This window comes from Camelina sativa, chromosome 19 (genome assembly GCF_030686135.1).
Source record: "Camelina sativa cultivar CO46 ecotype springtype chromosome 19, ASM3068613v1".
In the NCBI taxonomy this organism is placed as follows: Eukaryota; Viridiplantae; Streptophyta; class Magnoliopsida; order Brassicales; family Brassicaceae; genus Camelina; species Camelina sativa.
The window spans coordinates 13,940,277-13,967,049 of NC_141898.1; the positions used below are offsets into that span (position 1 = coordinate 13,940,277).

At 33.9% G+C, this 26,773-nt stretch overlaps 4 protein-coding genes across 4 annotated transcripts; 2 read left to right on the forward strand and 2 right to left on the reverse strand.

Annotated features, from left to right (window-relative positions):
• The first annotated feature begins 11,369 nt into the window (after positions 1–11,369).
• Positions 11,370–12,927, forward strand: LOC104766377 (trihelix transcription factor ENAP2). Its single transcript, XM_010490255.3, has one exon. The coding sequence runs from the start codon at positions 11,755–11,757 to the stop codon at positions 12,757–12,759; it is 1,005 nt and encodes a 334-aa protein (XP_010488557.2). The 5' UTR covers positions 11,370–11,754; the 3' UTR covers positions 12,760–12,927.
• A 161-nt stretch (positions 12,928–13,088) lies between these two features.
• LOC104767837 (DNA mismatch repair protein MSH7) lies at positions 13,089–20,270 on the reverse strand. Its single transcript, XM_087501711.1, has 17 exons — positions 18,928–20,270; positions 18,256–18,787; positions 18,074–18,169; positions 17,947–18,002; positions 17,500–17,566; positions 17,287–17,382; positions 16,727–16,858; positions 16,590–16,623; positions 16,449–16,496; positions 15,809–16,008; positions 15,600–15,726; positions 15,238–15,515; positions 14,913–15,107; positions 14,165–14,578; positions 13,975–14,071; positions 13,764–13,891; positions 13,089–13,674 (listed from the first exon to the last, which is right to left on the reverse strand). Exons 1-17 carry the CDS (start codon positions 19,266–19,268, stop codon positions 13,156–13,158), a joined length of 3,360 nt encoding a protein of 1,119 aa, XP_087357837.1. The 5' UTR covers positions 19,269–20,270; the 3' UTR covers positions 13,089–13,155.
• LOC104766378 (multiprotein-bridging factor 1c) lies at positions 19,509–20,473 on the forward strand. The gene has a single exon (XM_010490256.3). The coding sequence runs from the start codon at positions 19,899–19,901 to the stop codon at positions 20,343–20,345; it is 447 nt and encodes a 148-aa protein (XP_010488558.1). The 5' UTR covers positions 19,509–19,898; the 3' UTR covers positions 20,346–20,473.
• Positions 20,474–21,863: 1,390 nt separating this feature from the next.
• On the reverse strand, positions 21,864–25,410 carry LOC147920538 (aldehyde dehydrogenase family 2 member C4). Its single transcript, XM_087501712.1, has 9 exons — positions 25,094–25,410; positions 24,401–24,543; positions 23,498–23,884; positions 23,136–23,225; positions 22,870–23,043; positions 22,665–22,802; positions 22,442–22,579; positions 22,290–22,351; positions 21,864–22,201 (listed from the first exon to the last, which is right to left on the reverse strand). Exons 1-9 carry the CDS (start codon positions 25,191–25,193, stop codon positions 21,928–21,930), a joined length of 1,506 nt encoding a protein of 501 aa, XP_087357838.1. The 5' UTR covers positions 25,194–25,410; the 3' UTR covers positions 21,864–21,927.
• Positions 25,411–26,773: the final 1,363 nt, after the last annotated feature.

Consider the following 26,773-nt stretch of genomic DNA (forward strand, 5'->3'; position numbering starts at 1 on the left):
TTTGGGTCAATCTTAAGCTGCTCAGTTTATTGTATTATTTCTTCACCAAATCTTATATAAATAAGCCCATTGTGAGATATGTATATAGTATACTAGTATTTATTTCCGTGCTATGCACGAATATAATTTGTTTATTTAAGAATTATTCTTTTAGAAGAAAAATAATAATATTCTTAATATAATATTAAATTAATATTGTTAAACCACACCAAAAAAAAAATCTAAACAATACTGTTAAAAGAAATTTAATATTTTTGATTTTGTAATCCGTTTACTACAATTTGATATAGATATAGTTACATATTTTTTTCCTCAATATGTTGATCTCTAACAAATAAAGCCATTAAATAATCATAATTTGAGGGAAGAATGGAAGATCACAAAAAAAATAGTTACTAATTAAAATGATACTCAAGAGTTTCTCATTTCTATGAAAATGTCGTCGTGATGTTAGTATGAATATGTTGTTTCCACTCTTAACGTGACTTTGTTTTAGCCATAACGAACTCCTGATATAACCATAATGAACTCCTTAACGTGACTCCTCTCGATGATCAAATCTTTCAGATCTAAGTCCATTATTGTTGTTTCCTGCCTACGGCTTGTACATGTTTGATCTAGTTGTTCACTTTTGGTCCCGTCAACTATTGGTTTGTAACAGATTTCTATCACTGAAAAAATGAAAACAGAGAGAGTTACTATTTACCCAAGAAAAGAGAGAGAGAGAGAGAGAGATAGACTATTGACCCAAGAAAAGAGAGAGAGAGAGTTACATTGTTTCCAACCGAAGGTGGCCATGGTCTCATTGCTGAGTTATAGAGGTAGGACATTAAAAAATAAATCTATCATTTTGTTGATGAGCATTTTGTCGAGTGGTTTTTAGAAGAAACTTGCTATTGCATTGGTTTTTATATTGAATCTTAAGGAAGTTATTAGAAGAAGTTGAGATCGTGGAGAGATTTTGGTGATTGAAGAAGCATTTTAATCGGAGAGAGAAACATATAAATGGCTTATTTATTATTCGGAAAACATGAATTTGCTTCAAATATCCGATTTTTTAGCGGAGTTACAGTGTTCGAGTTTCTTTTTATTCTGCTGTATTCCTAAATTGAAAACAAAATCCATGTGGCAGATATTTATTGATCAGGTGATTTGTGAATTATAAGATAAAGGATATATATATATATATATATATGTATATATGTTATCAACTTTATAAGTATTTAAGTTGTGGTACCATATTTTCTTCAATTATTTGCAGGTCACCATCTACATATTTTAGAAAGTAAAAGTTTTATTTTAGAAGATAAATGGAGTTAAACATCAATGGAAGTATATAAAGGTTTAGACTTCTAGATGGTAGCAAATCACAATGTTTAGTAAGTTAAATGAGAAATGAGATAGAAGTGCCTCCTCCATCTGTCCCAATTTTTTCTGAAGTGTGTGAACTTGTATGTAACATCCAAACATAAAAACGTTGTCTTATTTTTTTTTTTGACAAACATTGTCTTATTATTTTTATTTTATCAATTTGAGGATAGTATAAATATCTAAAGACTATCAGGTATTGTTATTGATATCAAATCATATTTTTTTGTTCTGTGGACAGATTTTGGTATTTAAGATTTTGCATTTGTTTAGTAAGTTTCACCGACTAATTTTATAATCAACTTTAGAAAGACGAAATCCAATGTTATCATGTCCCATTTTGGATGACCAAAAATTTGATTAAAATACCGATAGCTAGTAAACCAACAAAAATCAATCACTTCTAGAGTTTTAAAACTAAAATTTATGCATGGTATATAGTTTTTAACACTTTGATATTCTGATTCTACAATTTTTGTTCTATAGTTTTTGACTTCTCTCTTATGCATCCCAAATCACCCGAAGAAGATATACACAACACTCTTTTTGTTGATTGTATAGAAAACATATTACGCCGTTTAAATTCTACATTGATTTGAAATGTACGTATAAAAAAACGTGATAATTTTGTGTGGAGATTATAAATACATATATACCCAATAAAGATGTCTTTACCAAATAAAGTATTATTTGTGCATAGTTTTTGGCTTTTCTTTATTTGTTTCTCAGTGTTTTAATTAATCAGTGGTTCTCATTTTCCACCACTAAGCTTTCATCTTAATTCATACTACTATTTGGTATATATATGGTCAAAGGTATGATAATTTCGATTTGCCAGCTTTTTGAGCCTCTTTTATTTTTCTTGAAGATGTCACAAAAACAAAAATCCATATCAACAAATTCCACGGAAATAGACATAATGTCTATACTAAAATTAATTATTGTTTGGTGTATCCTATTTCATCTTTTTGTTAGTATTAAATATCAAACTTATATAATAAAAGAAGCAGTTACATAATAATGCAGAAAAATAAAATAAAAAGTAGATAGAAGGTGGTTAAGGGGGAAAGAGTCGGTGTGGTTCATGACGATTTCTTGAATCATATCGGTTGTGATCGTGTTTTGATTTATTGTCATTTTTGTTTGTAACATTTAATTTTTCTCTATCGATCGATCACGGGTTTATTTATTAGGTCTTTGTTTCTTAAAATTATTATTGTTAATACTATTGTTATTCAGAACATGTCGATTTATTTCTACAACAAAGTGTGGCTGCTTTGGACGTACGTGCATTCACAAGATGAACTTGACAAGGGATAACAACAATTAGTTAACTATTACGCAGTTGGTCCTTTGTTAATCAGAATATATAAAACCATATTATAAGGTTGGTGTGGTGTCTAGTCACTTAGATTTAGGTTAATAACTAAGATATTATTGGCAATTAGTGGATAATTCCTTTTTAATTGTTTTCATGACAAAATGACAAAACCCCTATTTTAAAAATTCTTGTCTAGCATTGATTACGCCCCACAAAATCGCTAGATCCATTCTCTCCGTCTCGATTAATGACTAATCCCTGCCTAGCATCGATTATCCAATTATACATGTCTAGTTTGATTATAACCAATCTAATCCGATTACTTCCCATTTAATTTTGTATATAATGATTATTTTAGAGCCAAATATAAGTCAAATATGTATTTTTTGTTATTTAGACATTTAAATTAATAGTTTATGATGATTTACAATAACTAATATACAAATTTTTAATTAAAATAATAAATTTTTTAAAGATTACGTTTTTATGTGTTTACCATAATTTTAAAGACAATACTATAGTTTTATATTTTATTTGATATTTTTATTTTCACATAAACATAATTATAAATATATTGAATACTACATAATTTTATTTTATTATTAATTTAATAAAATAACCCTAAAACTAGTCCCCAATTAATCTCTAATTTTCTCGCTAAGCGCTAGGCCCACCCCAACCGTCCGACTAGCACGTAGTGATTTCTAAACCAGGACAAAACCAATTCAAAAATTTCATATAAATTGATGGATTTAGTCTATCTAAGTGCCGAGTATCCATTATATATATATATATATGCACATTGAAAGATTAAATATTTATGCGAAAGAATTGTTGCATATGTATATGTATTGTTTTTGCACAAAAAAAAATGTATATGTATTGTTTAATCGGACCCAAAAAACTTATCTAATTTGGATAAGAAAAATGTATGTATATATATATATTTTTTGAAAAGTGTAGTGTATACAAAAGAAACTCATACAATATCGGTTTCTATGTTAAGATCCTACAAATCACTATCGTGTTTTGAGATAAAACGAAATATGTGATGTGATTAAAAGAGTTTGGAATGAAAGAAATAAAATCAAAGGCATCTTAGTCTTCCAGTATTTTTCATTATTTGCATTATGTGTTTGTTCTTCCATTATTTTTGAAGATTTATTACATGACGAACGAACGACTATGGTCACAAAAGACATGAGTGTTGAGTGTATTTCCTTAAATTTGGATAGTTTTGTAGTTCTTAATCATGCATCACAAAATCGAACGTGTTCAACTAGTGGTGGTAACTATTTTGCTAATGTATCCTTTGGGGAGCTTTGTGTGATGTGATATGTCTCATTATATTAGCTTCTCCCTAGCTAGGTAGTGAGATGTGCAAGCTTCTCTTGCTAATACTGGTTTTGTAGCTGTTTAGAATATATATTTACATATCATAAAATGAATGATAAATGCCTATTATCCTAATAATTTTCAAATTTAAAATTAATAATTTATCAAACTCTGCATATTTATATTGTATGGTGATTATGATTTCACGGCATGACTTTGGCAAGGAGAGCACTAAAAAAAAGAATCAAGTCAGCAGAATTATGATTCATAAAATATAGGCACATCAGTAAAACACTGTTTTAAAACCCCAAAACACTATTATAAAACCGAAACATTTTCGAATCTTTCTATTCATTCTATATATGTATATCCTACAAAAGCATGGATACAAATTATTTAATAACCGACTCCATTAAGGTTTATTAGTACTAATAAATTATAAGAATTCGCGACACCTAACAGCCTAACTACCAAAGGTTTTATTAATCATTAATTAGATGTTTAAAAAAAAGAAAAAGAACCAAACAAATCGCTTTTACTAGTAATCAAAAAAGATTTATTTGTCTAATTAAATTTGCTTTTGGAGCATTTTTTCTTAGTTATTGCCGCAACGAAGCAAACCGTGTGGGGACATTTTTCTACATATCAGATAGACCAGCGGGATGTTCGAGGGCTTTGAGCTCGCCGACATGTGTCGTTCTTTTAGATAGTCAGAGTTTAATAAACATATGCTTTTACTTTTGCATAACCACTTCTGTTAAAATTTATTAAAATTCGATGATTCTATTATTTGATTAAACATATTGTTAACACTAACTTTGGGTACAATAGCTGATGAATGATCTAAAGGAGATACATTTTTTGGTGCCAAAGGAGTTAGAACATAGATTTTGAATTTGTTTTTATAATTCATATGCTTTTTTTTTTTTTATGTTGAAAACAATGTGGAGGAATTTAGAACACCTAGAGTGAGTCGGAACGTATATATAAAACATTCAAATTAGTTAAAGAGGTACATATATATCTCGATCGTTCCATAGTCCAAACACACAAATTTTGTATTCTAACACTTTTTTTGTGGGCCAAAAAGGTCCCATGAATAATGCAAGTTTTCACTTACTCACGAGCTCGTGTCTCCATATGAATGAATTAATACAAGTAATTATTCAGATCTTGTTACAATATATTGAAAATTTTGAAAATGTTGCACCAACAATCAGTTCTTGATGAAAGAGCTTATTAGTATGGAAGAACTAGAATGAACCATATATTACAATAATACAATAATTTTCGACGTCTTATCAGATTTGTACGTTTCGTATATATTTGAAAACTATAGTTATAATAAAGCTCAATGAATGTCAAATGGTGACAACCTAAAGTCTTTTCGTCTTTTACATTTCTTACACAATAAAGCTCAATGAACTATTTCATTTTCAGTTTTAGATTTTTATCTCAATAAATAAGCTCATTTGAGCATGATTCTATTTTGTTTAAACTGTTTTCACATAGATTATATGAGATTCCCTAAGTACTACGACACATGAATTTCAAACACTCTACACAATTCGATATAGTCTTATCTCTTATGCGTTCACCCTTTCCGAATGGAAAATCAAATAGCGGATCAATTATCAAAATATACACATTCACCAGTACCAGGATCTTGTAATGGCTAAGAAGCCAACAAACCTTTCCTTTTACTAATTCATTACTATTGACAAAAAGAAAATAAGTGTTTCGTGTTCATTATTCAATTCATTATGTTTCTCATATATAGTACTCTAGCTATCTCCCTTTTTAGAGTACTATGTTTCTCATATATAGTACTCTTAATATCATAAAGTTATTTGTGAATATTTCCTTCATATTTGTATTTATCTTATTATATAAAGAAAGTAGGTTAAATTTGCATTAAAAAAAAAGGTTAAATTTGCATAGTACATGTTCTTCCTCTATACACACATATGCAGCATCTCCCATACTTTCGTGCATGGAAGAAAATAATATAATTCTCATCACAAATCCATCACCACCTCGTTAATAGTTAAAAAAAGTAGTAGGGCGTTACAACAAATGAAACGTACGTGCATGTTGCTGCAAGAAATGAATAGAAGAACATAACTTTAAACGTTACAATTTTTATTTTATTTTGTCAATCAAACACTAATTAGAAATATACTCCAAAATTGGTGACTCAATTTGAAAAGAAAGAATTTACAAATGAAATAGATGAAACTTAAAATTTAGACGATCGAGTAAGATAATCCGTTTTCAAATTCGATGAACATGGTATCTTGAATAAAGAGAAGAGGGAAAAGACGGCCCGTAACAGAGGGAAAACGTCAAGAATATTAGAGAAAACCGGTCAATCGTCAAAATTAGTATGCTTTACAAACATGCAATATTGAATGATAGTCTCTTTAATGAAGCTCCATTTTGTTAACTTAATTAAATAGTGAATATATACATACAGTATTTTCTAAATAATTTTTCTTTTCATCATCGAATAACTCTTTTCTATTTCGCAACTCATGTAAATAAAATGTGTTTACATATTTTTGGCGAAAATTTATATCCAAAACTAGACCAAAAATAAAGTAAATTAGGCTCTATTTAAAAAAGAAAAAAAATAGGTTCTATTTTTTTTTTTTCTTGTTACACAAGATTCTATTTTCTTTACGAGAAAACAAATCGGAACAGCGCATCTTGCTTTGATAGCATCAACAACGAAGATACCTTTTTCTTTTTCTTGGACAATATATTTGTCAAATCAATAAAATAAAAGGATTAAGAAATTAAATGCTGACTGAAAGTAAAGACTAAAGACAAAAAAATTGGTGAAAGCAAACTGGTTGGCATTGGAGTGAGTGAGCGAACGTAACCCACTCATAACGCGTTGATGGAGATTGTTGTGTAGACTTTGTGGAAGCTTCGTAACGGTTTTACGATCACTCATTTGACTCTCTCACCGGTTTACACACTTATGTCCCGGAAGCGACCTTCCAACCATAAATGCTAATTTGATTTCGTTTTTATTTTCACGTCATTGATATCTCGTGCCATGTAATACGATTGGCTTATCAGAACTCTTCTTCTACGTACCGAGATATCCGCTAGGCGCCTATAAAGGACCGTTACTTGACACTGATATATTATTATGGAGAAAACTAGACCGTTAGATTGTGTGATTTGCAAAAAGGTGTTTAAAAAAAGTATTTGCAAATTATAATTTATCTTTAATTTTATTTTTCAATAGTTAGATATTTACGAAAATCAAAAAAATTGCAAATTAGTCTTTACGTCTATTTTTATCTTCCAATAATTAGAGATTTATGAAAATAGTAAAATCTTAACAAATTGTATGTCGTCAAATAACTCAAACTAGTCATACCTAGACTGTTATTTTATTTGTAAACGAAATGCAAATGAAAAATTAAACTAAAACTAGTTAGCTAAAAAATATTTTAAAGATAGACTATAGTTTGCAAAAAAGTTATTGTGAAACCGATAAAACTAAAGTGCCAAAGTTTTCATCACGAAGTTATCTAGTAAATTCAAAACTTGAATTTTTATTAAAATATTTAGGACTCATATAATAACGAATGTTAGTTTTCTTCTTTTTATACACCTTTCACATGAGCTCTTAGATGAGAGAATGACAGAGAAAAAAAAATCCAAAAGGATTGAAGCAAAAAAATATAAATCCAAAATAAGTGGTCGATTTTGCTTTGTGTAGGCGGATGAGAACAAGATTTTGTGAGTGATAAACTGATAATACTTTGTAATTTGGTCTTATGCACAGATTTATTAGTTGTGACTTGTGGAGTAATTAAGCCCAGCAGGCCGCTGTGTTTATATTAGGAACCTTCAAGAAAATATATGCAGCTGAGTTAAGAATCTATGGAGATTGTAAGATACGATCAAATCTCAAAACCATTAACCCATAAGGATCATTGGATAATACTATCAGCATCATAAGAAGGCGTGACAACACTTTCATCCTGTTACCATCGTCCATGGCCTTAATGATCTCAGGTAAGTTTATCCTCGGGATTGGTGCAACACAATGCGTCCACTTCTCATCACACACTTGCCATATGCAAATGCAAACCTGCCCCATCAGGACCAAGCTCGGACTTCCTACTGTAGTTTTCTTTCTTCCGATAGATAAAAATTGATATTCTAACTGTTGTTTAAATTCGTTTTAACAATCAGTCAACGTATATCTTTTATATGCACTAAATTTTTTCATTTATAGCAAAAAATGTATTTACTTAAAATTTTTGAAGCTGTTGAATTTTTCGAATTTAAAATGTAAACGACCAAAACTAAACTTTTATAATCATTGAAATGTATTGGTGCATCCACCCACACAAAACAGTTAAACAGGTCAATCATCTAGGTTTAATTATAATTAAGTCTAATGATAAAACTGGGGATTACATGTTAATGAGATGCAAATGAAGTTTAAAGTCCACAATGCCAACTCAACTCAAGTACCAAATCTTTTTTTTTTGATCAAACATATGTTATCATTCCATTAAAATAGAAAGTAACATATAAGGTAGAGAAGGTTTTTAGGATACAACATAAAGGGAACTTGCCCAAAGCACAAAACAACAAGGAAGCAGATAAAGATAGGAACAATCGATAGCAAGAGCTTGAGAGCTATGAACCATATGCTAGGAAGCAGAATGGAACCTGTGAGGTCAAGACAAGTCGATATGATCTCCGAGCAGGTCAAAGGAGGAAAGGGTGGCTATTGTCTTGATTCGAAGACTAACTGGCGATGGAAGGTTCAAAGCTGACTGTCTCACCGGAGTGAGGGAGGCTACACTAGGTAGAGCTTTGATGAGAGGTCGAGCAAGGATGGAGATCTGAGGGCCGATTGCTACTAAAGTAGTTGCAGGTCCAAGGTTGAGTGAGAAGAGCTTAAAGAGCTTGTGGTAACCACTGCTCCATGGAGTAGGGGTCATAATGCCACTGCTCTTCAAGTTTCTATGAGGGGGCTTCATAAAGTAGATGATTTGCGGTTTTGAGATCTTTGCAATCCGGCGAGGTGGAGATAGGAGGCTGGTGAAGGCTCGGTAACCCCAACTCTGAGGAGGTGGGATCATAATGCCTAGCTTCATCAAAACTGTCTCCGTCAGAGATAACCTCCCTAGGAGATCCGATAAACACGGTTTTCAAAAGGCTCTTATACCATTCTAGCAGCAATGGTAACTTAGGGATCAAAAGCAGTCTTTGAACTAGTGATACAACTAAGAAAACCAATCATTGAGTAGGGTGGGAGAGAGTGCAGTTTAGATCAAACCTGGATTCACACTGAACTCAACACAAACTGTACTCAATCAAATGATAAGAAACCAATAGTCTGCTATCGAGGGAACCTCGTCTTGACCAAGCAGAGCGCATCAGTACTAAATAATTTGATCTTGATATGATGCAAATATAAGCGGGTGTGAGTAGGTTCCAGTGCAGGGATGAGTCATAGTCTAGACAAAGTAGACTATCTACTAGGGTTCTGGGATAAGATTGAGGAGCAAACCTGGGCCAAAGAGGGAACGAGGTTGGAACAGAGAAAGCCGAGTTTTTGGAATTCTTCGTCAAGATCTTCAAAGGCTCCAGCGTTAACACAGAGCTCCCGTCCAACTGCAGCCAAGTAAAACACTTGGAGAGGGGATATATATCCGAGGTACGGCGAGATGTTGAGGTTGACTATGGAAGAGGCTAGATCGAGAGATAGTCTCCAAAGGTACCAGGGCATTCGAGGGGTTGAGGGATGGACTCAGACAGCTGGGTACTCAGACGAGCAACCTCACCGAGAGAGGGAGACAGAGCAGAGATGGTGAGAAAAAGAAAACAATGCGATACCGGAGTTGAGATCTGGATTCTCAGGAGGTTTCCGGTGAGAATAAAAGAGGACACAAGCGACATTAGTAGACAGAGGAGAGGATGGAGATGACGAAATCAAAGCTCATCAACGCCGATCGGAGTCGACGCCACCAGGGGAAGGAACTTCAGTGGTTGTACCAGAGAGGAAAACGGCTAGGACGAACTCTTGTTTTATACAATGTCAATTGGGTTACCAGCAATCTTTTTTTTTTCTTAATTTGATATTATTTACTTGTGTCGTCCTATAAGCAGGAATACCTACTCAAGTACTAAAACTTTAAATTAATTTTCACTTATGTCAATGTGGGAATGACCGAGTTAATCGATTCATATAAAATTTCCTTGGAAGCTTGTGACCGATTCATAAACCTAAATCGATTCATATACTAAACCTAAATCTGTTCATATCAATGGCCTAACTCTTAATTTTTGAAATAAGTTCTTAATTAGGTCACACGATTCATTTGCACACACAAAAAAAAAAAAAAAAAAAATCACACAATTCATGTTTTTAGTATTTTAAATGTTTATTTCGTTATATTTACACAATATTTATCCACTTTTAACGTAATTGGACGAAACTAGTGTTAGTTATTTGATATATGATGCAATCATGCAACAAAAGTAGATAATTCGTTGGAATTATTTATTTTACTTATCACTACCATCATTTCCATAATTAAGGTTATACTAACTTCCTTTCTGATGCATAATAATTGCACACCAACATTGAAGCGTGGTCGACACTTTCATTGGCAATAAGCACAATCTTCATTTATTTATACTAAACAAACATATAGTACTGTATTAATTTAAAGAGTTCTGGCATTTCCCTATTAGTCCACTCAAATAGAAAAATATGATTTCAATCTTATAATTTATACGTTACATAATGTTAGTATCAGTTAATGAATTACTGTTTAGATGAACTTTTCACTTTTCGAAAACAAATAAATCATAATGTAACAGTATGATAGTAATATTCCCGCAACCGAAGCTCCCATTAGCCGAGACAGAGAGAGTTATGCAATTCATGCTCCTGCAGCTTATTAAACTCTCGCGTGATCAGTAAAAACACCATCACATGGAATTTCCGACTAAACACATTTAGAAAAAGCAAACATAGCAGATTTAAGTAGGTGTGGCCAATAAAACCCAAAATCCAAAACCAGAACTGTAATCGTACCAAAATCTGGTTTTGCTATCGAACCGAATAGTCATAACTCATAAATCCGAACGGATTCTAAATGTTTTTGTCTTAATTATCCGAACCGAAAACTGAACAAAACAAATACAACATTATGTAATGCAATCAATACATCCAATATGATCACTTCCTTAATCCATGTTTAGGCAAATCAATTTTCGTATTCCATAAAGTACTGATAAGTTAACCGACACCAAAGCAAAGCTATAAAAGATAGATTCAAACAAGGCCTATGGGCCATATTAATGCTATTCACAATTTTGAAATTAGCCCAAATTGATCCGAATGGATTGGATTGGTCCAACCGAACGCCGCGACAAAAACTCCGTCGCTGGCTGAAGCAATGTTTTCACCGGTGGTGGTAGCTTTCCTACTCCGACCCGGCTCCAATATGCAAATCCCTAACCCTAGACACCGCCATGGTTAATAAAACTCATCATCACTTTCTTCTACTTCTTCTCCTTCCTCAAAGCTAAACCCTCCAAGATCTTTCTCCGTTGATCGAAAAAAAAAAAAAAATTTAGGTAATTTGAAACCCTAGATCTCTCCGATTTGAAACCCTAGATCTCATCTCTCTTTTCTTCTTTTTAGCTTTTTTTTTCTTCTTCTGGGTTTAGCTCAAAAGATGGGTGACAGCGAAGATGAAACAGGGTACCCAAAAAAGTTTTACTCTTTGAATCGACAGAGTCATCCTATGTATAGTAGACCCATTCCTAAGCGTCACGCGTATTACCATGAAGAAGAAGACGAAGATGAAGTCGATGGAGACGAGGAAGAGCCACAAGGACAAGGAGGTTACAGTCGTGGGAATGAGAGGTTTCAGAAGAGGCAGAAACCAAACAAACCAGTGGCTTCTGGGTACGATTTTGCTGGACCAAGCGATGGGAAAGTTGGGTATGACTGGAGAGAGCAAGAAGCTTTTGTGTTGCTTGAGATTTGGGGGGATAGGTTTTTGCAATTGGGTAGGAGGAGTTTGAGGAACGAAGATTGGAATGAAGTAGCTGAGAAAGTGAGTGAGGAGCTTAGGATGGAGAAGTCCGAGACACAATGTAGGAGAATGATTGATAACTTGAAGAGGAAGTATAGGAAAGAGAAGATTAAGGTTGAGAAATCTGGTTTAGGTTCGAGTAAATGGGCGTTTTTTAACAAGTTGGATATGTTGCTTTGTGTTTCTCCCAAGTCGGATTTAGGTTTAGCTTGTGGTGTTGATTCGGGTGAGTTTGTGTTTATGAACACTAAGGTGTATTTGGATAAGTCGAACGGGTTTGATGAGATGATGGATAGTCCTGGTGATTCTGAAGAGGAGGAGGATGAGGAAGATGAGGTTGATTACGAGAGGAAGAAGTTTAATGACGCTGCTTCGTATAAGATGTTGGCGGATTCCGTTGAGAGGTTTGGGAAGGTTTATGAGAAGATGGAGAAGAGTAAGAAGGATCAAATGAAGGAGTTGGAGAAGATGAGAGCTGATTTTCAGAAAGATTTGGAGTTGCAGAAGAAACAGATTGTGGATCGAGCTCAGAGTGAGATTGCTAGGCTACGTGAAGAGGAAGAGAACCATCATCGTGGTGATGATGAGAGTGAAGATGAGGAAATGGAGAATAATTCTGATGTGAACCTCAGTGATGAATAAAGTTATAAAACTATGTAGCTTGTGTTGTTGTTTTAGATGCAAAGGGTTCTGTTTTTTCTTTTTCTTTTTTTTTCGTTTTGGGGAATTCAGAATTGATGAGTTTTGTAATTTGTGTTTAGTCTTTGCGACTTTATTAATTTAGCTTATTTATTTGCAACTTCCCTTAAATCAAAGCGTTAATACATTTCCACATCTAGAAGATACAGTTTATGATTACACGTGTTTAAGAATAGAAGTGGGATTTACTTGAAGCTGTTTGGTTAGGAAGGGTTCTGTCTTGTTTACTAGTCATAGCCAAACTGGCAGATTCATTTGTACTCTTGTTCGACTGGTGAAAATAAATTTGATATTTAAGCATTTTTCCAGAGGACGAAACATCAGTAAACTTAACGAGCTTCAGATAGAGAGAGGTGTTAGGTTATCCGCCTTCACTTGGGCAACACAGTAAGAAGATTTAAGCTCATGCCATAAGCAAACCAACATGTCATGGTCATCTTCGACAACGGTGTTGTCGTTGTGGGATGTTCGAGAGATATCCACCAATGTCTTGAGCCATTCTTCATGCAGACTTGAGAACTCAGACCTTAGCTCACTTGACTTGAAGTTTTCCCCAATTGATCTCTTCATGGCTTGAGCAGCGTCCGATGCTGTCTCAACCACTTGGTTTGGTATTCCAGCCATGAGGGCTACTTGAAGTCCGTAGCTCTCAGGACAAGCTCCCTCGTTTAAACGGTACAAGAACACTAGGTCTTGGTCACAGCCGCCACGTAGTTCTTGATCAGATCTTGATTTGAATGCGCAAGCCATGTGTTTTGAGGTGACACGTGGGTGAGACGCGAATTCCTTGGTGAGAGGGTGGTAATGTGTTGCAAACAGCATCCGGCATTGGACTTTCTCTACCAGGTGACGAAAAACCTGATATATAATTTGACAAGTTTCAGCAAAATGATTTGCATGTTTTTGTTGAATCAACGAGTATTGGATGAAGGAGAAGATAAGGTTACCGAGTATGCAATGGCGTATCCATCGAAAGTACTAGTTCCTCTGCCCAGTTCGTCAAGGATTACTAGTGAATTCTGAGTTGCATTCTGAAGAACTGACGCTGTCTCAGTGCATTCTACCAAGAAGGTACCTACAAAAAGAAAAACCAGTTATTTCAACTCAAACACCAATCCGCATAACTGAGCAAGAAGTAATTTGTGAAAACAAACTTACTCTCTCCAGTCATGATTCTATCAGATGCGCCAAGCCTTGTGAAGATAGTATCCACAAGGGAGAGTTCACATGTCTCACAAGGCACATAACAACCAAGCTGCACATGAAAAAAGAACTTATTGTCATATATAGAAAATGGTTGCTTGAAGAGAAAAAAACAGTGATTTATGAAACAAGTGTGTGTACAAACTTGGGCAAAGATAACGGCAAGACATGTTGCACGCAGAAGAGTTGATTTTCCACCCATGTTAGGTCCTGTCAGTAACAACGACCGAGGATGAATGCTGTTGCTGCTGTTTCTAGCCTCACCAAGGAGTATATCATTTGGAACAGGCAATTGACCATCAGCTGCAACTGCAAATGGATGCCATAGTCCTCGGATTTTAAGTATTGGCCCTGGTATTTCCTGATTCTGATTTGAATCAGGAAAAATAACAGGTCGGGCCATGCTTCCAGCAGAGAGACTTGCAGTGACTGCAAAAGATCTCAGGACATCTAGGCAGCTTATGGTGTGAATAACCTCAGACCATTGAGTGGCTCTTTCGATAAATAATTCAATAAGCACTGTGAGAGTTTCAGCATTCTCTTCTGTCATATCTTGGTTCTGATACAAGATTAGTAAGTGCAAGTTAGATACATATCCAACCATATACCAAACTGAACTCGTATTCCAAAAAAAAAAAACAGGAACAAAAAGCAAATTCTTTTAGTAACCCCCGGGCTGTGGGTTCAGATCTAAGCCATATGCACATGATATTAACAGTATGAACAAACTAACAACTAACAAGCTATACAACTTTATCTGCTAATAAATGCACATGCTGAAGCAAATTTAAGAATAAATGAACGTCGATTAAGGCTATTGAGCATGGAAGCATGTCTTTGAGCAGTGACAGTCATTTATTTGCCAAATATGAATATGCAAGATAGATGTGCACCTGATAATTTGGAAAGTCGCTATCTATGGCTGCTTCGAATTGAGAAAGGAATAGCTCTAGCCCACTTTTTCCAACTAATACAGGAAGTTTACAGAGTTTACAAAGCAAACTCATCATATTTGATTCCTTCTGTAGAGCCAACAACAAATCAATTCCACTTCTGAGCCCTTTCACAATTTGCCCGAATGCTTTAACCTGCAGTGCAATGAGTGTAGTGAAATGTCATCGTTAACCAGACATATTGCAATAGAAGCTAGACTCGTAATGCTTAATCCCTAACAAATCATGGAAGGCATTACTTAAAAAACATGTGATGCATACTTACTCGTTGTTTCAGCACTTTTTTCCCCAGAAGAGCAGGGAAAACAGAGGTTGATGATTGAACGCTAGACTTAAAGCGTCCGAGGAGTCTTTCTAAGTCTGGAAGTTTACGGAGATACTGGCCAGTGATTTCAATAATTTCTGAGTTTGCTGTGAGCTCCTCAACTACATCAAGCCGTTTATTGATGCTTACTACATCTTTAAGTGGATGGCAGATCCAATTCCTTAAGAGCCGCTTACCAGTTGGGCTAACACAGTTATCAAGATATTTGTACAAGGTCCCTGCAGAGGTAAACACAAATCAGCTATTACTTACTGGAGATCGGTACCAACTACCAAGTTTAGAATATTTGGAGATGCACTTGCCTGAAGGACCACCATCACAGCTATTGTTAAATATCTCAAGATTTACCATCGTCTGGCCATCAATTCTGAGACAACCCCTATAAACTTGGTACGGATAAATATCCCCATGTTTAAGTACATCTTCTAGCTGCAAGACGATAGAAACGGTAAGTTATGAAGAGTTCCTTTTCTTAACTTGTGAAAAGCAAAAACTAACCAAGCCAACACACCTTTAGCCTAGACAGATGATTAACTAACTCTCCAAGGGCACTAAGGGCAACATCACATTCATTTAGACCACCAACAGCACAGTTCCATGATTCAGAAGAAGCTTTAAAGTATCCCTTAGATTCTATTATATTTCTAACTCCAGCAGCATCCGTATCTCCCATCACTTGTGGTACTGGAGCCAACTGTACCGCCGTAGACCCTATTAAATTGAAACATAAACATCAGATGCATTAGTAATGTTCAAGATATTTATCATTGGGTGAGCAGCTAAAAGAAGACAGATTTTCATGCACGGATCTGCACACCGAGACTACATGATGATCTAGTATGAGCATGTTGATACAAGACTATGGTTAAGTTGATTAGGATATGATTAGGACATTATAATTAATTAGTGGTTTATTTATGAGTTTGGTTTTCATAATATCTTTTATACGTTAGAGTAGATTCCTTTATGCATTAGGGTTATGATTAAGTTGTATGAAACCTATATAATGGTCTCTATCAATTAATAAAAGGACAATAAAAGGGGTTAAGAGGGAGCTAAGCTTTCTATCCTTCTTAATTCACAAGCAATAAAAGAGGTTCATAACACATGTTTTCCTAAAATTTCAGTTAGGTTTCCTACTGACAGAGTACCTGTCAATGTATATTTCCTTAGAGCCTTTTGGGCTTCTCTTGATAGCCCTGCAATATTTAAACATTTATGCACTTAAATTAACCAGAGTCATTCACCTTAAATTCTGTTTGACAAAACAACTAGCTATACAATCAGTTTACCTTTACTGTCATATACCACTTCCTTTGGAGAAACCTGGGAAAAAAAACAAATGGTGATACATAATTAGTTCCTACAAACCAAATATATGCACACGAAGTCACATGGTACAGCTAAAATACAGAACACACTTGCTTACCTGCATCAATAAAGCTCCAAGAGCAGCACATGATGCATCATCGCTGATGGAGCCAACCCAAAACCTCAAGGCAGCACAGTCAACAAAAGCAAATCCGTACACAGTTGAACACTTTTCTAGCTCCATTTTGATCTAAAATCAAGATTCAGAAGAAAAATTGACATCAAACCAAAGGCTACTTTTATCATGGCAATGTAAGGCTTGATCATCTATCATTTTCTCCGGTACGCAAGACAAACACAACACAGATAACTGTCATTATAGATAGAGGGGGATGCAGTAACAAGGAATGAGACTACTTGACATGCAATTGCAAACTATGATCATTGTAAGAAAGTAGGAAATTCAGTAAAAATAGATTGACTCTTTCACATTAAAGATTCTTAAACAGATAGTCTGCAGGTTACAAAAAAATTTCAAGGGAACCTCTTGTATATAAACAAAGCAGCAAATCTTGAATTTCCGATCCCAAATCCGTACACTTCTTGTTGGAAATTGCTAAAGAAGAGTGTGATTTTCCACGACTCGAATGACCTTAACATATAAGATAAATAGCAAACCTCTTTTATAGCAAGAAGATGGACGGCATCAGGCCCGATGTTACCCTCGCTTGCTGTTGATGGAGTTAATACCTGAACTAGCTTCCTTAGAATTATCTGATAATCAGACCAGAATAGCCATTGTGTTAATTACAGCATAGAAATAGCATACAGAAAAAGAAACGATCAAGAACAATCTGCAACACCATCGTGACCTGTCCCAAGAAAACTTACAGTATTAGCACCTCTGGCTTTTGCTTGGTCAGATGTTTCTAGCTGCTCGATTCGTCCAACTTTATATCTTTCAAAAGAAACAACGAGTGAGTGTGTCAATACATAATCAGTGGAATAGGAAAACATACGAACCTGCAAGCTAGTTTCCATTCGAAGCATGTATAACTATCCAGTTTCAACACAAATGAGTGTACCACATACAAGTAAACATGTATCATCTATAACTGTTGCTATAATGAACTAGCAAAGGTTGGCTGAGCACACAAATATTGTGCAACATTTGCTTGTTACTCCTCCATGAGAAGACTTCTTATAAATGATAACGAAGAAGAAAACATCCTAGGTTCTCAGAATCCTAACTGATGATGGCTGAAGTGATTTCTGTTTATTTTTTTCCAAATCTTAACAGCAGTAAACATATTCCATAAAGTGTGATGGTTCCCTTACCCACGGGCTAATAGCTTTTGCACTGCCTCATCTATCCCACTTTCAGAGATACCGACCTGATACAAAAGGGGGAGTCAGAATTCATAGATACAATAATTCAAGCAGGCCAGTTGTTTCAATAATTTACCTGTCTGCATTTTCCCACGCCGCTCATGGTCATCTTCCAGTCAAGCTCCTTGTGACCTAATTCTGCATCTAGCTCATACAGCTCATAAAATTTTCCCTGAGAAGAACATAATGTTATGCAGAGGCGTAGTGACCGAATCGCATTCAGGAAATGAATTGAACACAAGATTGATATCCACTAACCACTTTAAAGAACAGGACAATATCCATATATTCACTCTTGACACTCCAATATTGCTTTTGCGATGCAGACATTTTCTTGAAAACATCAGGTGGTATGTATAGGGTCTTCCTGTCGTAAAGGGGATCATCAGGCCGTCGTCTGTTAGCGTCCCTGATTCGAGAAGGCTCAAGCCATTCAAATTTGGTTCCTTCCTTTACTTCTTTCTTCTCTCCACAAACCGGATCTTGAAGCAATTTCAGCCTTTTGTTAGAATCCAATACTGGGACCTTATTCTCCTTAGAAGTCATTCCATCCTCCAAAACTCGCTTCAAACGAGAAACACTTGGACGCATCCCTGGAGTTTCTGGACCAGGAACATCATCATCAACTCCTATATCTTCTACTGGTCTTATATCAGCTCTCCCACTGAAGCTAAAAGCATGGCTTCTTTCTTGAGACTGACCATTATTGGAACGAAATTCAGGAAAAACATTGTCATCCTTCTTCACACATACGGACGAATCATGAAGCGGAACAACATGTTCTCGGCTCCTGTAACATTTCAAACAATGATCCAAGGCAGTAATCAAAATCTCCACATTGACAAACACATTACAATACTACTATTTACAGAGGCAAAAGATCTCTCTCTAGCTAATGATTCAAAGATAAGAGAAAACGAAGATTAGTACCTTGCTCCAGAACAATCTCGATCATCGACCTTCACAAACTTATGCATGATATTAGTGAACAGCGACGAAGCTCCACTTCCGGCGACGGATTCCGCCGCCTTAAATCCGGACGGCAAGACACGACGCGGAACCTTCTCCGGCGGAGTATCCGTTCCTTTAATCTCATCCACCGATTTCGATACAGCAGAGTGAACCGAAGCGTCACCTTTACCATCCCCTTCCTTCACAGTAAATCGCGATCCTCCTCCGCCGCCGCCGCCGCTAGTAGCATTGCCGGAAACCAAACCCTGAGTACTCGACGGTTTTTGAAAGAAAGACAAAATCGATCTCTGACGCTGCATTTTGGAACTGTGTGCGAGAGAGAGAGAAAGCGAGAAACGATGTTTTGAGCTTAGAGACGTAATCGAGAAGGGGGTAAAGATTGGCGCCAAAATGTTTCGCCTCCCGTCGTAGAAATGGAAGAAACGTCACTCACTTCCTCAGGGCTACTTTTTTTTGTTAGACTGTTCACTCTTTGAAGCTTTGATGACCGTCTGATTCTCTTCTATTACTGTGTACCGTTGGATAGGCATTGATATTCGTGTCAATTCGGTTCGGTTATCACGAGACCCGAAATTAAATCACGATTCAACTATACCAAACAAAATGGTTTGGTTTTGATAAAATTTTGGTTAGCTAAATTACAGTTATTATAACTTATAAGAAAACCAACCAATCAGATAATTTGGTGTATCGGAATCCAACTTTGTTAATGCCACGTCATACGAATTACATCAAATAAGATGATGACACGTCAGCTCATCTCTTAATAACGTTCCAGAGACGAACATGGAGAAAGAAAAAAAGATGATCGAATTCTCCAGAAACTAATCTTCTTCGTCTATAAAAAATCTCACAATCCTCTCCTCATCTCATCATCATCATCATCTTCATCGTTCACCTTGTTCTACTTCTCAATCAGCGACGAAAAAATGCCGAGCAGATACCCAGGAGCAGTGACTCAAGACTGGGAACCAGTGGTTCTCCACAAATCAAAACAAAAGAGCCAAGACCTACGCGATCCAAAAGCGGTTAACGCGGCCTTAAGAAGCGGCGTAGCGGTTCAAACGGTTAAGAAATTCGATGCCGGTTCGAACAAAAAGGGGAAATCGACGGCGGTCCCGGTGATTAACACGAGGAAGCTTGAGGAAGAAACAGAGCCTGCGGCGATGGATCGTGTGAAAGCGGAGGTGAGGTTGATGATACAGAAGGCGAGATTGGAGAAGAAGATGTCGCAATCGGATCTGGCGAAACAGATCAATGAACGGATTCAGGTGGTTCAGGAATATGAGAATGGTAAAGCTGTTCCGAACCAAGCCGTGCTTGCGAAGATGGAGAAGGTTCTTGGTGTTAAACTTAGGGGCAAAACTGGGAAATGATTAAACGCTGTCGTTTTATTTTTTAGTATTTTGCTAATGTAAAAAAGTTATAAAAAAAAAAAAAAAAAAACTGTTGTTTTTGTTTGGTAATAAATGTAATCTTATTATATAAACCTTAGTTTTGAAAATTAGTAATTTATATAGTCGTGACATGTGTCAAGTATATCGATTATATTCTGATATTTGTGAAAAGAATATTTATTTAATAATTATTAGGAATATTAAAAAATTCTAAAAATATAAGGATTAGAATTAATATTTTTAAAAATATATATAAAACCAAAAGTAATATATTATATCACTAATTCTAATAGGAAATTTATATATTAAATTACTAATTTCAATAGAAAAATATGTGCAATTAATAAGAAAAATATTTGCAATTATTATTTATTATAATCATACAGTAAAAAAGAAATTTATACAGAAAAGTGAATAAAGTATAAAAAGGTTTAATGTGTTAAAATTTGTGATGCTGAAAAAAAAGTGTTAAAATTAGTTATTAACATAATATAAGAAAATAAGATAATCAAAATCATAAATTAATATAATTTCCTTAAGTTTTTCAATCTGTGAATGATTTGATAACATATTCAATATTATGTTATCATATAAGTTTTGGTTTTCAAAGTTAGTAACTCATGTGATTGCGACACATGTCAATATTAACAATTAAAGATTTTCTCATGTGTTATACAAAAACTTTATTTTATATATTTGTAAATTATAAGAAATTAAAAATTTAAACAATTTATGAAAGATGAAAGATAGTTCATATATATATATAGAAATAATACTAATTATAATTTTAAATTACTAATTCTATAAGAAAACGAATTAAGAAAATTATACAATTAATTACTATAATACCATAATTAAATAAATTATACTGTCAATTATTAATTCTAAAAGAAAAAGGATTGTAGATACTCAAATAATTTCTCTCATTATAACATCTTTGAATTTTTGATTAATTTATGATAACGTTAGTATAATTTTATATAAAATTAGTTAGACAAGTGGTAAAATTATTACGTATGAGATTACAAAATTCGAAACAAATATATTTAAGATATTGTTACTTTTTCAAATATGAGATAAAATTAGTTTTCAGTTATTTCTTTGAGAATTATGTTTTATTAATTTTTAGTTTAAAAAAATATTAAGTAATATATAAATTTGATATAATGCACATTTTTTTGATATGAAAATTATAAATGTTACTCATTGGGATTGAGTGCATATAATTAAAATATAATTTTATTATCATGTAATAATATACAAAGAAATTGTATTACAAGATGTAGTGTGAGTTTAAAAAATAAAATAAAATTAACATTTGAATATAACTTAAAATTTCACATATTTTTCTTATATCCGCGTTAATACGCGGGCTTAATCTAGTGAAAGTATAAACAACAGGATTATTATAGTTTGACACCAAAACTTTAAAAAAAAAAAAAAAAAAAAAAAAAAAAAAAAAAAAAAAAAAAAAAAAAAAAAAAACGTAAAGAAAAAAGTGCAAAGCTTGATTTATTATTGTTTGATTCCTTAAGTTTGCTCTTTGTTATAAACAATTTTGTTACATCCAAGGGGAATTGTGAAGAGGCATAACGACGGATTTGGTTTGTAGAAAGTTGTCGAGAGCGTCCAAGCCGCTTTCACGACAATTGCCACTCATCTTGTAGCCACCGTAAGGACAGTCAAGATCAAACCCGAAGTAGCAGTTAACCCAAATGATTCCAGCTTTGATTGACCTTGAAACCGTGTTGATCAAGTCTATGTCTTGGCTTACTATTCCTGCTGCAAGGCCGTATTTCGTGTTGTTTGCGCATTTGATCCCTTCCTCCACCGTCCTAGCAATTTTCAGAGATTTTAGTGTTATATGGAACGAGACAATGATTGAGAAGAGAAGTTAAGTTTTTGTTTATAGGGTATAATTACTTGAATTTCATCAGTGACATGACTGGTCCAAAGATTTCATCTTGGTATATCTTCATATCTTCCTATAATCAACAAAGAATAACAACAGTTACATATATAGTTAAAACTGTAGATGCATCTAATTAACCCTTGTTAGTGAATGTGTAACTTACAGTGACATCTGTGAATATAGTTGGTTCAATGAAGTATCCTTTGTCTCCAATGGGTTTCCCTCCGGTTAATAAGGTCGCTCCTTCGTTTTTGCCGTGCTCGATGTAAGAAAGGATCTTCTCAAATTGTCTTTTATCCACCTTAAGCAACAAACCCATATAATCAAATCATAATCTCACTTTTAAGTAATACTCAAATCAAGATGATTAGTTATTTTTTCTTTACTTGAGGTCCTTGTTGAGAAGTGGAATCAAAAGGGTCACCAACGGTCCTGTTTTTAGCCTTCTCCACTAACTTCTCCACAACCTTATCGTATATACCTTCTTGAACAAACACACGGGAGCTCGCCACACAAATCTCACCCTGTACATCAACCAAATTAATACATGATGTACATATCAATATCATCATTGAATGGTCACTATGATACCTTGTTGTAGAAGCAACCGAGAAGCGCAAGCTCGGCGGCTTTGTCAATATCAGCGTCGTTGAATATGAGAAGAGGCGATTTCCCGCCTAATTCAAGGGAAACTTTTTTGAGATTACTTGCGGCCGCGGCTTGCATTATCTTTCTCCCAACATCTGTTGATCCCGTGAAACTAACCTGATCATAACATATACAGAGAAGGTTCAAGATTTACACATCCACACAACAACATGACTAGTCACTGCTACTCATAAGACGACAGATCTTACTTTGTCTATGTCCATATGTGAGGCAATTGCTGCTCCAGCAGTTGATCCAAAACCAGGTACAATGTTGAGCACACCATCAGGAATTCCCGCCTGTTTTTTTGGTCACACAAAAATGTCTAAAGACTGTTAGGTTTCTATCGTCTTTGTTGCGTTTAAGTTTCTTTAATTACATGTTAAATTAGTGTGTTTGCTTTTTAAACGAAACCACAACTTTGGAAATGTTTTAAGCCTACGTAATTATAGGCTTAAAAAAATGAATCCATTATTAAAATAAATTGCGTTTAAAGCAACTGATGTCTTAATTAACTAATTATACTATAGCAAATACTGAACAAATTAAAGCTTGAAATCTACGGACTTACTTCTTTGGCGAGATGGGCATAAAACAGAGCAGAGAGGGAAGTCTGCTCAGCTGGCTTGACCACCATGGTGCAACCAGCAGCCATAGATGGAGCCACCTTGGTGGCAAACATAATGCTTGGGAAATTCCAAGGGATAATGTGACCAACCACTCCAACTGGTTCTTTTAGTGTGTATCCGAACAAAGACTGTCGTGTCATTTTAAGAGTCTCCCCGTGGATCTTATCAGCCGCACCCGCATTGTACCGGAAATTATTGGCTGTGGCCGGAATATCAGCTAATTTTCCCCATTGAAATAGCTTTCCGCCGTCAACCGCATCAAGTTTAGCCAATTCTTCTACGTTTTGCTCTATTAAGTCTGCGAATTTGTTCATAAGCCTTCCCCTCTCCTGTTCAAATCACATCCACAAAACTTGGTTAAGTGAAGAAAAACACTAGCTATGCTTTTATTATAGCTAACACAAATATCACAAAAGAAAGGAAGAATAGTCACGTCACGTTAAATAGAGAGAGTACTAGTCCAAATTACAAACAACCATGTAAAGATAAGTTTATCATAAGCTTTAGAGTTTGATTAGGAATTATCCTGAACTAATATGGGTAACACGTTTGTGTTAACAACATGAAAGTGACACCCACCCGCAAAATAAGAAGTCAAACCTCTCTCGTTCTTTTCTCTTTAGATAAAATAACACGATTGACAGTTAATGAATTGTGCGTATCAAAATCAATGAGTTTCGCTAAAAATAAGACACAAATAAATTAATGACCCGGGACCACATTAATTAATTAGCAAAAAATTTAACAATTAAATTGGTTTAACTTTATAGTATAAGAAACACGGTCAAATTATTAAAACGAGTGGAATAATGAAAAAAAAAAAAAAAAAAGTGGAGGAAACGTACGAAGCCGGTCATGCGAGGCCAAGGACCATGGTCGAAGGCGTGTCGTGCGGCCTGAACAGCCAAGTCAACGTCTTCTTTGTCTCCTTCAGCTATTTGAGCAATCACTTCACCGTTCCTTGGGTCTATCGTCTCGAACGTCTTCCCTATAAATTTTTGTAACGCAAACGTATGTCAAATCATAACCACCCGTGTCAATATATGAATCATGACTTTTTTTTTCTTTCGTTAGTAAAGGACAAAACATTAGCTTTATCATCTCGACTTCTCCGAAAAAAATATAAAAATGGAAAAAGAAGAAACTCCGAAAAAAATATAAAAATGGAAAAAGAAGAAACTGATGAAACTTGTGGTGGAGAAGAAAAAATGTCAGGGTAGACCAACAAAGTATTCGTGTTTTATAGTGGAACATGTTTCTCTATTCATAAAAACTATAATTTGTTGTTTTTCCTTTTTTTAAATAGTTTTGTTTTGCAGACCACTCAATACTGATCTACCGGACCACCGTACTATACTCACAAATCACAACCACGGTTTGTTTGCTTGTTTTTTTTACCCAAAGTGTAATATATACCCAAAGGATTTGAGTTAATTATTTGAGCCAAAATCAGAATCAAAGGAATGATTTGGGTCAACGTTCGAAGTTATGAAATTAATAAAAGAAGCAAATAGTGAAATTAACAAAGAAAAAAGAACCTGATGCGGCGTCAACGAACTGGCCGTTGATGAAAATCTTGGTGAACTTGATCTCCGGTAACTTCACCGTCGAGCCACCGTTGCATTTGCCGTTCTCCATATAATTTGTTTTCTTAATATCTCTCTATCTCTCTCTTTCTGTTTAAGGGACCGTGAAGGGACATAGAGAAGTTGTTTACGTATTTATAACGAAGCCTCTCGATACACACGTCAGCCAAGACAGAGTGGTGTTTTTTGTTAAGTAGCTAGGACCGTGCATGTGAAATATTCAACGTTTTTTTTATATCAATACAATAAAAATAGAAGAAGTTTCTCTCTGCTAACACATCAGCATTTTGGTGAAATAAAAAACTGACATTTCATTTTAAAATTTAACCAATCAAAACATTTTAATTAATACACATCAGCTTTTCAACTTACTACATCAGTTTTTAATTAAAAACATAATTTTTAAAAGATAACCAATAGAATTAAAATAAATAATAGACTTCATCATTTTAAAAATTGTGGATAACACATAGATTTTTAATTTATAGAAAGAAAACCAAAAATAAATTAAATACAATATATATATATATATATATTTACATTTTTCTACATTTGATATAACATTACTAATTTGGAAATTTTCAGATTTTATTTTTAACATTGTTGATTCTAAGTATTACAAAGAAAAAAATAAAAGTGAAATGATGATAGTAAAGTTTTTTTATATAGACTATTTTAAGAGCTTTACTAGCGTAACGAAAATATAAATTCAAAGAAAAAAAGTATAAAAGCTGAAGTGAGCTCTTGAGGGTATGTAAACCTCTTTGAAAATGAAATCTAATGAAAACATAACAAATAAGAACATTTAGTTTAAAACATTTTAAAACTAACACCCCGTTAAAAACATGTACCCACAGAATTAAGAGAAATAATACACCTCATTTTTATACTAAAATTTTTAAAAGTAGACAACATCTTTCATAACAAGTTCAATATGATTATTTTCAGTTTTGTAAATTATAGTATCACTCTATAATATGAAATTATTAATCGATTATATCAAAGTAGAAAACATGTTTATAAATAAAAGTGACGTATATATCTATATATAAAATTTATAATTTTATCTATATTTATAACGTGTGATTGCATTGGAATAATAGTCAAATTATTTTAGTATTCTGTTAACGTTCAGACTGTGTTTTTTTTGTATGTTATTAACCTTGAGTTATGGAATCGATTAATAACTTTAAAAAGTCCAAAGAAGAAGAGACATAACATTTTTGGAAAAATATTTTTTTATTAAATAATCAATTGGTTTAAAATTAATCATTAAGTTATTTAAAAAAAATTATTATTATGATCTACTATATTAAATATTTCCTTTGCAGTTTAAAATCTAAAGAATCTATAGTTTTTGAAGGTAGTCTTGAAAAATATATAAAATATATCAAAAATTTGATAAAAGCTATTTACATAAGAAGAGAGAATACAATAAAAATACTAAGATTGACTATATATTACACTTACTATTTTGTAAAATTAATATATAACATGTATTTAATAATGTCTACAAATATCAATAAAAACTATTAAACTTTTAGAAATTGTAAAATACCAAATCTTAAGATGCTTTTCAATTTTTTACTAATCATAGTAATATACTAATATTAAAATAAATTTAATTGAAAA